The following is a 13977-nucleotide window of genomic DNA, read 5'->3' as shown; positions in this document are numbered from 1 at the left end:
TCAACAATTATTTCCCCTCAACACCTTTATGAGATGTGCTACTGAATAGCCATGAAAAGGTGAAACTTACTAGCAAATCTATGTCCCCAAGAGTACTAACATTTAATTATAGCCACCATTTCTTCCTTTAATGAAGTTTTTAAAAACTTAAAAATCAAACTGTACCAACTATTTTGAGAGAGGAATCCAACTGCTCTTCTTTCTATATGAATTTCTAAACACTGTTATAAGATAAGGAAAAATAAAATAAAAATAAACAATAAGATTTTAAAAAGTAATTTACAAAACAGGCCACAGAAAATAATACTCAATTTTGCCCTGGTGGACTTCCTATTGTGATAGTTATCCTGTCTCCTTATTCGCTTTATAGGACAAGATTGGCAGAAAGAAAAGCTCCAAATATATTCACCATTAATCTCTAATAGCATTAGACAGAAAGGTAACCACACACCGCTAAATTAAGCTACATTTTTAAGTTTCTATGCAGATGAAATTCACCAAAAAAGAACTCCCACCACATGCACATAACACTAACTTCTTGTATAGTATGCCCAAGTCTTCATAATTTTATTTCTTAAAAGAATAAAAATAGCAAAAAATTTTAGGTGCAACAGTATAAATACCACAGGGTATTTGCCAACATGTCTGTGTTTACTCTGTGTTTGTCTTTAAGCAAGGAGCCGCCCTTAAAGTCCACAATGTTTCCCTGCTCCTTCTCTCCAGCCACAGTAACCTTCTGTATCCTTCCTTCACTAGCAGCATTCTGCCAAAGACTACAGGAAGTACTCTTAATACACAGAACTTGCCTGTAGCAATTTCAGTTACAGTACTGCAAATGATTTTACCAACACCTCAGTGGTTAGCTAATTGCAGTCAGAAGCTAGACTTGATTTTTCCCTAATATTTAATGTTGCTCGGTTATTCTTATATGACTTCTGTTTTCACAGATACATTTGTCATTTGTAGAAACAGATATGCAATACATCTGTTACTTCTGGAGAATTACAAAGTGAACTTCACGAACCATACTTAAAAATAAAACATTAATACTCTTGTAGGAAACTGAAACTACCAAGCAACTTGAAAAAGTTCACTACCTGAATTCCTCCAATTATATAAGTAAGGTTTTGCAATATTATTTTCTTTCTTTCTTCCAACATCGCCCTAAAGAGGTAATACAAGTTTACTTTGCATGTGCTTGAGGTAAAATTTTTCAAATTGCTGTCATACGATCAATCCCACTTGAATTAATTTCCTTCACAATATTTTTCTTTTAGGATGGCTCATCTGTATGCTCTGTAAACCCCATAAATACTCAATCTTTTTAGTTAATCAATCCTTTGCATAGAGGATAACAATATACATCCCTCGTAATAATTCTATAAAATTATTCTTTTTCTATAAAAGTCATTCTTTTCCAGTTGGCCATAATGCCATATAAGTGGCTTTGAAGAGAAAGAAGTTAATATATTTAACTGGAAGACCACATAAAATAAAATAATAAAAACTCTGTATGTGCAAGGATTTTTTTTTTCTTTTTTGAGCATTGCTATATCCACAGTACCTAGAAGACTTGTTATTGTTAAGATACCAGTTCCCCCTAAACTGACTTTAAAGATTCAAATGAAGTCCAATCAAAATATCAGGCAGCATATGGGAGAAATTAACAAACTGATTCTAAAATGTATAAGAAAATGTAAAGGGCAATAATAGAATAAGATCTTAAACTAACAGATATCAAGATTTATTGTTATAAAGACAAAGTACTTAAAACAGTGTGATACTGGGAAAAAAATATTTCAAAGATAGGTCAGTTGACTAGAAGAAAAAGTCCAGAAACAGACTTACATACACAGTTAACTAATGTGCCACAAAGTATCACTTCAATACAGTGCTGGAGTGCAGTCAGGGGGAATAAACTTTTCAATCCATATAGAAAAATAAACTTTTCTATATGGATTTTCAGTTGAGGAAGCACAAAATATGCTTGCAAGACTACATAAAATCATAGAATAAAACTCTGTATGTGCAAGGACTTACGTGTGCAAGTATAAAATATGTGCAAGCATAAAATATGCTTCCTCAACTGAATATCCATATAGAAAATGAAATCCTCACCCCTATACAATACCACATATGAAAATTTACTTCAGAAAGACCATAGAACTAAATGTGAAATATTAAACAATAAAAATTCCAGAACATTGCATAACACACCTCAAGGTGGACTTTAGGATAGCAATATACCCTTAAGTATGACATACAGAGAGCACTGAATATAAAAGAAAAAATATATATTGCCTTAAAATTAAAAACTTGTTTTCATCAAAAGAAACCATTAACAGATAAAAAGCTACCAAACAAAACATTTCCACATGAGATGACAGAGATATCCGTAATACATATATCTGACAAAGGAGTCAAATTTGGAACGTATAAAGAGATAGTAAAACTGGCTGGGCACAGTGGCTCATGCCTGTAATCCCAGCACTTTGGGAGACGGAGGTAGGAGGATCACTTCAGCTCAGGAGTTCGAGGCTGTAGTGAACTAGGATCATGCCACTGCACTCCAGCCTAGGCGACAGAGTGAGACCCTGTCCCAAGGATGGACGAACGGACGGTGGGGAGGAAGGGAGGCAGGGAAAGAAAGACTATAAAACAATAAGAGAAAAGCCAACAAGAGGCTTTAACAGGCACTTAATAACACAAAATATTTAAATGCCCAATCAAGATATGAAAAGTTCCTCTAGTTCATTAATCATCAGGAAAGTGCAAATCAAACCCACAATTCTTTACCATCATATATTCACCAGAAAGGCTAAAACGAAAACCACAGACAAAACCAAGTATAGGTGAGGATTTAAAGCAATAACAACTCTCATTCACTGCTCACAGGATTGTAAATTGCAATAATCACCTGAGAATACCATTTCATGATATTTCCTAAAGCTGAACAACACATAACCTATGACACAACAATTCCATTCCTTAGGTAAATGCTCAATAGAACACATTCATATAGTCACCAAAAGATACATATAAGAATGTTCACAGTGGCACCATTCATAATGATTGATTATAGCCACTATGATTGTTACAATCAGAAACAACAGACAATGACAGGTATTAGCTAGGACATTACTAGAACTAGAACCTTCATGCATTGCAAAACGAGAATGCAAACACGATGCAAAGTGGGAATGCAAATTATACAGTCAATTTGGAAAACAGTTTGATCATTTGTTAAAAAGTTAAACATGGTGGGAGGCCAAGGAGGACGGATCATTGAGGTCAGGAGTTCGAGACCAGCCTCACCAACATAGCGAAAACTGTCTCTACTAAAAATACAAAAATTAGCTGGGAGTGGTGGTGCGTGCTTGTAATCCCAGCTACTCAGGAGACTGACGCATGAGAATCTCTTGAACCCAGGGGGCAGAGTTTGCAGTGAGCCAAGATCACACCACTGACAAGACTGTCTCAAAAGAAAAAAAAAATCAACAAAGAAAAAATCGTTAAACACGGGGGCCAGGCACGGTGGCTCACACCTGTAATCCCATCACAATGGGAGGCCAATGCAGGCGGATCGCTTGAGTCCAGGAGTTCAAGACCAGCCTGGGCAACATGGCAAAACCTCATCTCTACTAAAAATACAAAAATTAGCCAGGCATGGTGGTGCACATCTGTAGTCCCAGCTACTTGGGAGTCTGACATAGGAGAATCACCTGAGCCCTGGAAGGTCGAGGCTGCAGTGAGCCATGATCATACCACTTTACTCCAGCCTGGTCAACAGAGTGAGAACCCATCTCAAAAACAAACAAAAAAATGTTAAACATAAAATCACCAAATGACGTGAAAATTCCACTCTTAGTACATACCCAAGAAATATGAAAACATGTCTAAATAAAGACTAGAATATGAAATATGAAAACATGTCTAAATAAAGACTAATATGGTTATTAGGCAGCATTATACCTAATAACCAAATTTGAAACTTGGGAAAATGGGAAGCAATCCAACGTTCACCAGTTGGTGAATGGATAAACAAAATTTTATATATTCGTGCCAAGAAACACTACTCACCAATAAAAAGGAATAAATTAATGATGCATGGTAAAACATGTAAGAACCTCAAAAATATCTGCTAAGTGAAAGAAGACAGACAAGAAAGGAGACATACCATATGATTACATTTGTATGATATGTCCAGAAGAGGCAATTTTATAGAGACATAAAGCTGATGGTTACTTTGGGCTCAGGATAAATGTAGAGACTGACTTCAAACAGGCACAGGAAATGAACTGGAATAATGGCAATGTTCTAAAATTGAATTGTGCTGATTATGGCATAACTCTGTATGTTTGCTAAAAATCACTTAATTATATACTTAAGATAGATGAATCATTGATGGTATGTAAATTAAAAGTATATATAAAAGTATTTTTTAAAGTAACCAGCAAGGGATAGCAGGTGGGAAGCTATAAATGAACAAATTTTGTAATGTATTGATACTAGCAGAAGCTGGCTGATAGCTAATAAGAGTTTGTTATACTAGGCCCGGCGCGGTGCCTCACACCTGTAATCCCAACACTTTGGGAGGCCAAGATGGGGGGATCACGAGGTCAGGAGATCGAGACCAACCTGGCTAACACAGTGAAACCCCGTCTCTACTAAAAATACAAAAAATTAGCCAGGCGTGGTGGCAGACACCTGTAGTCCCAGCTACTCAGGAGGCTGAGGCAGGAGAATGGCATGAACCCGGGAGGTGGAGCTTACAGTGAGCCAAGATTATGCCACTGCACTCCAGCCTGAGCAACAGAGCGAGACTCTGTCTCAAAAAAAAAAAAGAAAAAAAAAGTGTGTTATGCTCATTCCTTCTACTTTCACATATGTTTGAAAACTTTAATAATAATGTTTCTTTAAAAATTAAGAAAACAGCCAGGCGCGGTGGCTCATGCCTGTAATCCCAGCACTTTGAGAGGCCAAGGCGGGCGGATCACGACATCAGGAGATCGAGACCATCCTGGCTAACACGGGGAAACCCTGTCTCTACTAAAAATACAAAAAATTAGACGGGCGAAGTGGCAGGCGCCTGTAATCCCAGCTACTCGGGAGGCTGAGGTAGGAGAATGGCGTGAACCCCCGGGGGCGGAGGCTGCAGTGAGCCGAAATCGCGCCACTGCACTCCAGCCTGGGCAACAGCGAGACTCTGTCTAAAAGAAAAAAATAAAAAATAAAAAATAAAAATAAAAATAAATTAAGAAAACAACCCAATTTTAAAAAAATCAATAAAGTATTTGAACAAACACCTCACCACAGAATATATATAGATGGCAAATAAACACATGAAAATGATGCTTAGCATCATTAGATATTAGGTAAATACAAATTACAACCACAATAAATACTACTACACATCTATCACAATATCAAAAATTTAGAAGACTAACTATATCTAGTGTTGAGGAAGACATGGAGCACCTAGAACTCACATACACAGCTGGTGGGAACAAACTCCTTGGAATACAGTTTGGCAGTTATTTAAAAAGTTAAAAATGATTCAGCCATTCCACTCCACTTACCCAAGAGGAATGAAACCACTTATCCATACACAAATGTTTATAGCAACTTTATTTATAATACTCAAAAAACAGAAATAACTCACATGTCCATCAACAGGAAAATGGATAAACTGTGGTATATCCATACAATGGAATACTACATGGCAATAAAAAGAAATGAAATACTGATGCACACAACAACATAAACTACAAAATAGTTAATGCTAAATGAAGAAGCCAGCTGGGAGAGAGGGATTATAAGGATACACAAGAAAACTTTGGGGGCTTACAGATGTGTTCATTATCTTGCTTGTGATGCTAGTTTCACAGGTACATATTCATGCCAAAATTTATCAAATTATAAATTGTGTGGCTTATTGTGTATCAATTATATAACAATAAAGCTATATTTTTAAGTCAGTATAGTAGATTCCTTGAGTAAGAGTGAGGGCAGTAACGGTAGGGAACAAGAAGAATTTCTGGGATGCTGTTAATGTGTTTCTTGACTGGGTGCTAGTTATATGGATGTGTTTGCCTCGAAAATTCCTGAAGCTACATAATTATGACTTGTACACTTCTCTGTATGTATATGTCAATTTTTCTAAAGCTTATTAAAAAGAAAATGGGATACTACTATATACTCATCAAAATGTCAGTCTTTTTAATTTTAGAGAATACTAAACTTTAGCAAAGATATGAAGCAACTGGAACTCTCATACATTGCTGGTGAGAATGTAAACTGGTACAGTCACTTTGGAAAACTAGCTGTATCTACTAAAGTAGAACATACCACATGCCGGATGACCTAGCAGTTCTACCCCTATACATATACCAAAGAGAGATATGTTCATATGTCCACTTAAAGACACGTATAAAACCTTTGTTTAGAAGCCCTAGTCAAAAATCATACAAAACAAAAACAATAGGAATTTTCTCTATCAGTATAAATTGTGATATATTCATTCAGTGGACACAACAAAGAATGAACTACTACTACATGCAACAACATGCATGAAGCTTAAAAGCCGACTACTGAAAGAAATCAGACACAGAAGGGTACATATTCTATGATGCCATTTAAGCCCAAACATTAGAAATCCAAAAATAACAACTATTCTGATAAAAAAAAAAAGTACTGGTTGCCATTGAAAGGTATGAATATTAACTGCTTCTGGGGCCCTGATAATGTTCTTGGGGGATAGGGGATTGTTCTTTTTTAGAGACAAGGTCTCACTCTGTCACCAAGTCTGGAGAGCAGTGGTGCGATCACAGCTCACTGCAGCCTTGAAATCCTGGACTCAAGTTGATCCTCCTGCTTCAGTCTCCAAGTAGTTAGGACTAGAGGCATGCGTCACCTTGCCTGGCTAATTTTTTTTTTAATTTTTTATAGAGATAGGGTCTCACTATGTTGTCCAGGCTGGTCTAAAACTCCTGGTCTAAAGTGATCAATCTGATCTGGCCTCACCAAGTGTTGGGATTACAGGTGTGCGCTACTGCACCTGGCCTGCTGGTAATGTTCTATTATCTTCATCTGGATAATAGTTACATGAGTGTGTTCACAAAAACTTATCAGTGTACTAAGGACTTGTCCATCTTACTATAAATAGGCTATATTTCAACTTTTTAAAATTTATTCCCCAAAATTTCAACTCTACACTAAGCCAAAAGAGGTAAGATAAATAATTTTTTTTTTTTTTTGGGGACAGTCTTGCTCTGTTGCCCAGGCTGGAATGTGGTGGTGTGATCTCGGCTCACTGAAACCTCTGCCTTCTGGTTTCAAGTGATTCTCCTGCCTCAGCCTCCTGAGTAGCTGGGATTACAGGTGCCCACCACGACGCCTGGCTAATTTTTTTTTGTATTTTTAGTAGAGGCGGGGTTTCACCATGTTGGTCAGGCTGGTCTCAAACTCCTGACCTCGTGATCCGCCCGCCTCAGCCTCCCAAAGTGCTGGGATTACAGGCGTGAGCCACTTTGCCTGGCCTAGAAGTAAATAATTTAAATAATGCAACTGTCCTCTCTGACCACATCCTGTCCCCATACAGGAAATGAAAATAAGCCTGAAACAATCAATGCATACAGGCAAAATCTATAGAAAGAATATGCTAATTATTTCAGAGGTTTCTCTACTATTGACAAGAAGTAAAAACAATGTTTACACAACCAAAAAAAGAGGATAGAGATATCTTTGTCTATATACTCAGAAAATAAGTTGAAAATTAATTGGGAGAACATTAACGAGTAAGAAGAACTCAGAAGGATCATCTAAAGGGCAAATGTGATAAGTAACAGAAACAGGCAGTAAACTGGCTCTCTACAAATGGGCTCGATTGTCCCAAGCAGAGACACACTGGACCATTTTAATTTCTGTATGTGATTACTTTATAAAAATTTTAAAAATGCATTATTAGATATGTTACATAGTTTACATACATTATTATATAGGATTGTATAAACAAAACCAGCTATAATCTATTTGAGAGACATTTAAAGAAATTTTTCAGCCAGGCGCGGTAGCTCATGCCTCTAATCCCCAGTGCTTTGAGAGGCTGAGACAGGAGAATTACTTGAACCCAGGAGTTTGAGACCAGCCTGGGCAAAATAGTAAGACCCTGTCCCTACAAAATAAAAATAGTAGACGGGCATGGTGGCATGCACCTGTAGTCCCAGCCACTCAGTAGGCTAAGGCAGAAGGATCACATGATCCCAGGAGTTCAAGATTACACTAAGCTATGATTGTGCCACTGCAATCCAGTCTGGGTGCTAGAGCAAGACCCTGTCTCAAAAAAAAAAAAAAAAAAAAAAAAAAAGAAAGAAAAGAAATTTTTCAAGGGTAAATTTGACTTTGACTTTGACCACTCTGTAAAATGTAATTCCACTGTACCTGCATACATACATATTTACACACAGATACATAGCATAAATATCTATGTGCATATATGTATTTGACAAAAAAAAAGACCAAGTTTAAATATATCATTTAGAGTTACAAAAGTAACAAAGGTACTAAAATAGTGCCACAATTATATTGAAAAGAGTAGGCTGGAGAGGAATGGCTTAGTAAGTTTCTCATTTATTATAGGTAATCAAGTGATAATGTCTAGAATTGACAAAGAGTCAGTTATAAGCATATTATTTAAAGATATAGAGGCTGAGCATGGTGGCTCACACCTGTAATCCCAGCACTTTGGGAGGCTGAGGTGGGCGGATCATCTGAGGTCAGCAGTTCAAAACCAGCCTGGACAACATGGTGAAACCCCATCTCTACTAAAAAGACAAAAATTAGCCGGGTGTGATGGCAGGCACCTGTAATCTCAGCTACTCAGGAGGCTGAGGCAGGAGAATCACTTGAATGCAGGAGGCAGAAGTTGCAGTGAGCCAAGACTGCACTACTGCACTCTAGTTTTTCCTGGGTGATAGAGCAAGACTCTGTTTCAAAAAAACAACAAAAATAAAATAAATAAAATAAAATAAAATAAAATAAAGAAATAGAAATAATCACCAGGAGAACCAAAGTAGACATCCACTTTTAATCTTTGTGGAAAAAGACTGGGATTGGAGCAGAGGACTCACTTTTCATAAAATTTAATGTACTATTTTACATTTTAAATCATGAACATGTCCTATTTACTTGATTAAAACTTTAAATCGGCCAGGTGCTGTGGCTCATGCCTGAAATCCCAACACTTTGGGAGGCCAAGGCAGGTGGATCACGAGGTCAAGAGATCGAGACCATCCCGGCCAACATGGTGAAACCCCATTTCTACTAAAAATACAAAAACTAGGAGGGCATGGTGGCACGCACCTGTAGTCCCAGCTACTCGGGAGGCTGAGGCGGGAGAATCACTGGAACCCAGGAGGTGGAGGTTGCAGTGAGCCAAGATGGCGCCACTGGACTCCAGCCTGAGTGACAGAGCGAGACTCCATCTCAAAAATAAATAAATAAATAAATATATAAATAAATCTTGTTACAGAAGACTATATCATATAAAAATTTTGATTTTGTGTTAAAATTTTTAAAGCATATCATAGACTGTTTTTCTTTCTTTTTATTTTTATTTTTAGACAGGGTTTCACTCCCATCGCCCAGGCTGGAGTCCAATGGTCCTATGTGAGCTCACTGCAATCTCCAGCTCCAGGGCTCAAGCAAGTCTCCTGCCTCAGCCTCCCTATTAGCTGGGATTACAAGCATGTGCCACTGCACTTGGCTAAAACAGTGTATCATAGACTTTCATCTCAATTTTATAAATATATATGTAGTGTACATGTATGAAAGCGTACTTGTAAAGGGCATCATAACTGTTGCTATTTCACAGGTGTGAAAGGATCAAACCAGATAACATATATAAAATACTCAGAGCATAGTACAAAGTAAGGATTCAATAAATGTCAGCTATCATTACTAGTATTTATTATACAGGCATAGAAAAAGCATTCAAGATCGGGCACAGTGACTCACGCCTGTAATCCCAGCACTTTGGGAGGCCGAGGTGGGTGGATCACCTGAGGTCAGGAGTTCGAGACCAGCCTGGCCAACATGGCAAAACACTGTCTCTACTAAAAATACAAAAATCAGCTGGAGGCGGTGGCTCACACCTGTAATCCCAGCACTTTGGGAGGCCAAGGCTGGCGGATCACCCGGTCAAGAGATTGAGACCATCCTGGCCAACATGGTGAAACCCAGCCTCTACTAAAAGTACAAAAAATTAGCTGGGCGTGGTGGCGTGTGCCGGTAATCCCAGCTACTCAGGAGGCTGAGGCAGGAGAATCGCTTGAACCTGGGAGGTGGAAGTTGCAGTGAGCCGAGATCGCACCACTGCTATCTAGCCTGGATCACAGAGTGAGACTCTGTCTCAAAAAAAAAAAAAAAGAAAGAAAGAAAAAGCATTCAACAGAAATATTAAAAACTGATGCTATTCATTATGTAAAGCACCTGATACAGAATACGCACTCAACAACTACTGATTGAACCAATGAATTAATTAGTTCTGTCTAGCTTTCAAGGAATAGGTGATTTTCTTCTAAGATTATCAAATCAAAAATAAAGGCAGACAGCTACCAAATTAACTATAATGAAATTAGAATTTCATTAAAAAATCTGACAAAGCCTAAAAGAGTTATGCCCCAATCTCTCATTATTTATAATGAGAATAACAACAGTAGCAGCAATAGTGGTTACCATGTAGAAAATTTACTGTATATTAATTTTTCCTTCTAACAATCTCCCATATTTTAAAATTTTTGCTACAAAGACAACTTTTACAATTTGCAGAAGGAAATAACAATTTCAGAATACTACCCCACATATAAAGTAATTGCTTAAAGGGTCAAAATTTTCAAATTGTATCAAATTATCTTTGTACATGAAAGAGTAGTTACTAATTCTTATACAACCACAAAATGATATATCAACATAATTTTTTCTTGTCACATTTAGTAATCTGGACTCCACTAAAGGTCTAAGTAAAATTAAAGGAGGAAATGCTTCAATTCCCCTAGGAAAAGCTCCATGTCATCCACTAAAAGCATTATCATTCTTTATCAACACAGTCATAATGAGAACTAAATGCGTGATGAAAAATTAACCTTTCATAAACTGCAGAGAATGGGGCATATAAAGAAGAATAAATCAACATCCTTGTAAAAAGTATTATTATTCATACTTGTAAATACTTTACAAATATAGTAAATAATGTCTCCTCCAGGTTTACAACCCTCTTTATAATGGTTCAAATGCAGCAAAGTGGGGGATCAAAATGAGATAGAAATAACAAGAAAAGGGCTGGGCACGGTGGCTCATGCCTGTAATCCCAACACTTTGGGAGGCCAAGGCGGGCAGATCATGAGGTCAAGAGATCAAGACCATCCTGGCCAACATGGTGAAACCCTGTCTCTACTAAAAATACAAAAATTAGCTGGGTGTGGTGGCACACGCCTGTAGTCCCAGCTACTCAGGAGGCTGAGGCAGGAGAATTGCTTGAACCTGGGAGGCAGAGGTTGCAGTGAGCCAAGATTGCGCCATTGTACTCCAGCCTGGCAACAGAGCGAGACTCCATCTCAGAAAAAAAAAAAAAAACAAGAAAGAAATAACAAGAAAAGGAAGGCATAGGGATACTATGGCTTCTTTCCAAAAACCATTTCTGTCCTTAAGCCACGGAAAATTAGTATACCTAGATGGGACCTCCAATTTCAAGCTTACCTGTGCATACTCTCTTTCAATAGCAGCCTTCTTCTGACTGAATGTCCTAAAAATACAAAGAAAAATTAATTACCAGAAGGATAACTTAATAATTTAACGTAAATCTATCAACACACCTTCAAATACTGCCTAGTTAAGATATGTGAGGGAAAGGACAATATTTTATTCATCTTTACATGCTTAGGAATACTTCTAACAGCATGGTCTCTACAGTCAGAGACCTCAGCTGTACCACTTACTAGCTGTATGACCTTGGCCAAGTCATTTGACTTCTCTCTTCCTCAGTTTCCTCCTTGCTAAAATGGGGATAATAGCAGTACTCACCTCATAGGGATATTATAAAATTTAGTTACTTGAAATACATAAAGCACTCAAAATAGTGCCTACCACACGGTAAAACCTATATAAATGATGGCTACTGTTATAAGAATAGCTACTATATATTAGGCACTAAAGATGCTTACTGGACTTAATCAATGTAAGAGGGAACTAATGAAAACAAGGTGAAAATCAAATTTTGATTGGCTTCTGAATATGAAAAATGCTCAAAATGTTTCCTTCACTCCAGTTTTTTTATAAGCATTACAAAACAATGTACAAGGCCACTACAAATTGTGGTATGATGAGAGCACACTTTCCATACATGTATTATATTTCAAAGATTCTAAGGTATACCCTTTTCTTTCCTTTTTTCTTTTTTTAGAGAGAGGGTCTTGTTCTGTTGCCTAGGCTGGAGTGCAGCGGTGAGGTCCTAGCCCACTGCAGCCTTTAATTCCTGGGCTCAAGAGATCTTCCCACCTCAGCCTCCTAAGTAGCTGGGACTACAGGTGCACACCACCACATCTGGCTAATTTTTAAATACTTCTTGTAGAGATGGAGTCTTGATACGTTTCCCAGACTGGTCTCGAACTCCTGGCCTCAAAGCAATCCTCCTGCCTTGGCCTCCCAAAGCACTGGGATTACTGGCATGAGCCAACACACTTAGCCAGTACATCCTTTACCTATATTAACATTTATGATACTGGAATGCATCTTTTAATGATGATTGGCAGTATTTTCCTCTATCTTAACAGTATATAAAATAACAGTGTACCTTACAAACATAGGCATTGTAGAGTCAACAAAATGTGTTACTACTGACAATTTACCTTGAATATCCTGAGTTTAAAGACTTTACCGTTATGTGCCAGGAATAGTGCTCTTAAAATCACTGCACCAGTGCAAAGACATAAGAGTAAGAAGTAGGAAAAAAAAAAAAAAAAAAGGAAAGCACTGAAATAAAGAAAAAGGCAAGCAAGAAACCAAAATTCTCATCTTAAAAATCATTTAAATTCACCAAATGACTTGATTTCTTATATAAAAATATAACTGTTTAAGATCTTACTATATTTGTTTTGAGTAAATAATTTCTTAATTTCAAAATAACAAAAGGAAGAAGTTTCACTTTAAACCTAAAGATTAATGCTTATTCAAGAGTGCTTCAAATGGCCAATACAATAAAACAAAGACTACATGATTTTTTTAAATGTTCATTAAAAAAAAGTCTCCAGTGCATTCAAGGTTAAGCAACGAGAGAGGATTCTGGGAGATGGCAGCTTAGTAAACACCAGGAATCTGACTCCCAGGCTAGGTAACAATTGCACTGGCAGAATGAATCATGTAACCATTTTGGAACTAGGAGTCAACTAGAGGGGGTGACCACTGTTGTTGCATTTCCCTCAACATTGATGCAAGTTCCTCTCCTGACTGAAATGACTTTCAGAGGATTTAAAGAACTGATGCCTTTTCCTTCTCCCTTAATTTTTCTCTTTTTCCCCTTTTGAGAGCCAGATCTGGAAGAACAAGACATTCTAAAGCAACCACATTTAAGGGAGAAATTGAAAAGTCACCACACAAACCCACGGGAAGGTGCAGGTTCACAAAAGACTTCAGAAGCCCTGATTTTAACGCTTCAGGCACAGCTCAGTACAGACTACCTACAACATTTAAAAACTTTTTAACTATTAAAAAAAAAATCCCTGGGCAAGGAGGGGAATCTGATTAGCAGAGTTACCTCAAATCTGGTATTCTGGTTCAAGTTGATGTTTGAAAAAAAAAATGAGGGCAGAGTTACCACATTATTACATTCAAATCTCCAGTTTTCAACAAAAATCACAAGGCATGCTAAGAAGGAGAGAAGTATGGCCCATTGAAAGGGGAAAATAAGCCAATACAAATTGTCCC

At 37.4% G+C, this 13977-nt stretch overlaps 1 protein-coding gene across 4 annotated transcripts in view; it reads right to left on the bottom strand.

Moving 5' to 3' along the window:
• FCHSD2 (FCH and double SH3 domains 2) overlaps window positions 1-13977 on the bottom strand; it is a 335209-nt gene that overhangs the window by 261627 nt on the left and 59605 nt on the right. For all 4 annotated transcript variants that reach the window (XM_030829076.1, XM_030829079.1, XM_030829077.1 and 1 more), the window contains exon 3: window positions 11755-11800. In XM_030829076.1, coding sequence (XP_030684936.1) covers window positions 11755-11800 — 46 coding nt within the window. The remainder of the gene's footprint in view (window positions 1-11754; window positions 11801-13977) is intronic.

Source organism: Nomascus leucogenys, chromosome 15, assembly GCF_006542625.1.
Source record: "Nomascus leucogenys isolate Asia chromosome 15, Asia_NLE_v1, whole genome shotgun sequence".
NCBI lineage: Eukaryota > Metazoa > Chordata > Mammalia > Primates > Hylobatidae > Nomascus > Nomascus leucogenys.
The sequence above is the reverse complement of the archived record's forward strand: the minus strand, read 5'-3'. Positions and strand labels throughout refer to the sequence as shown.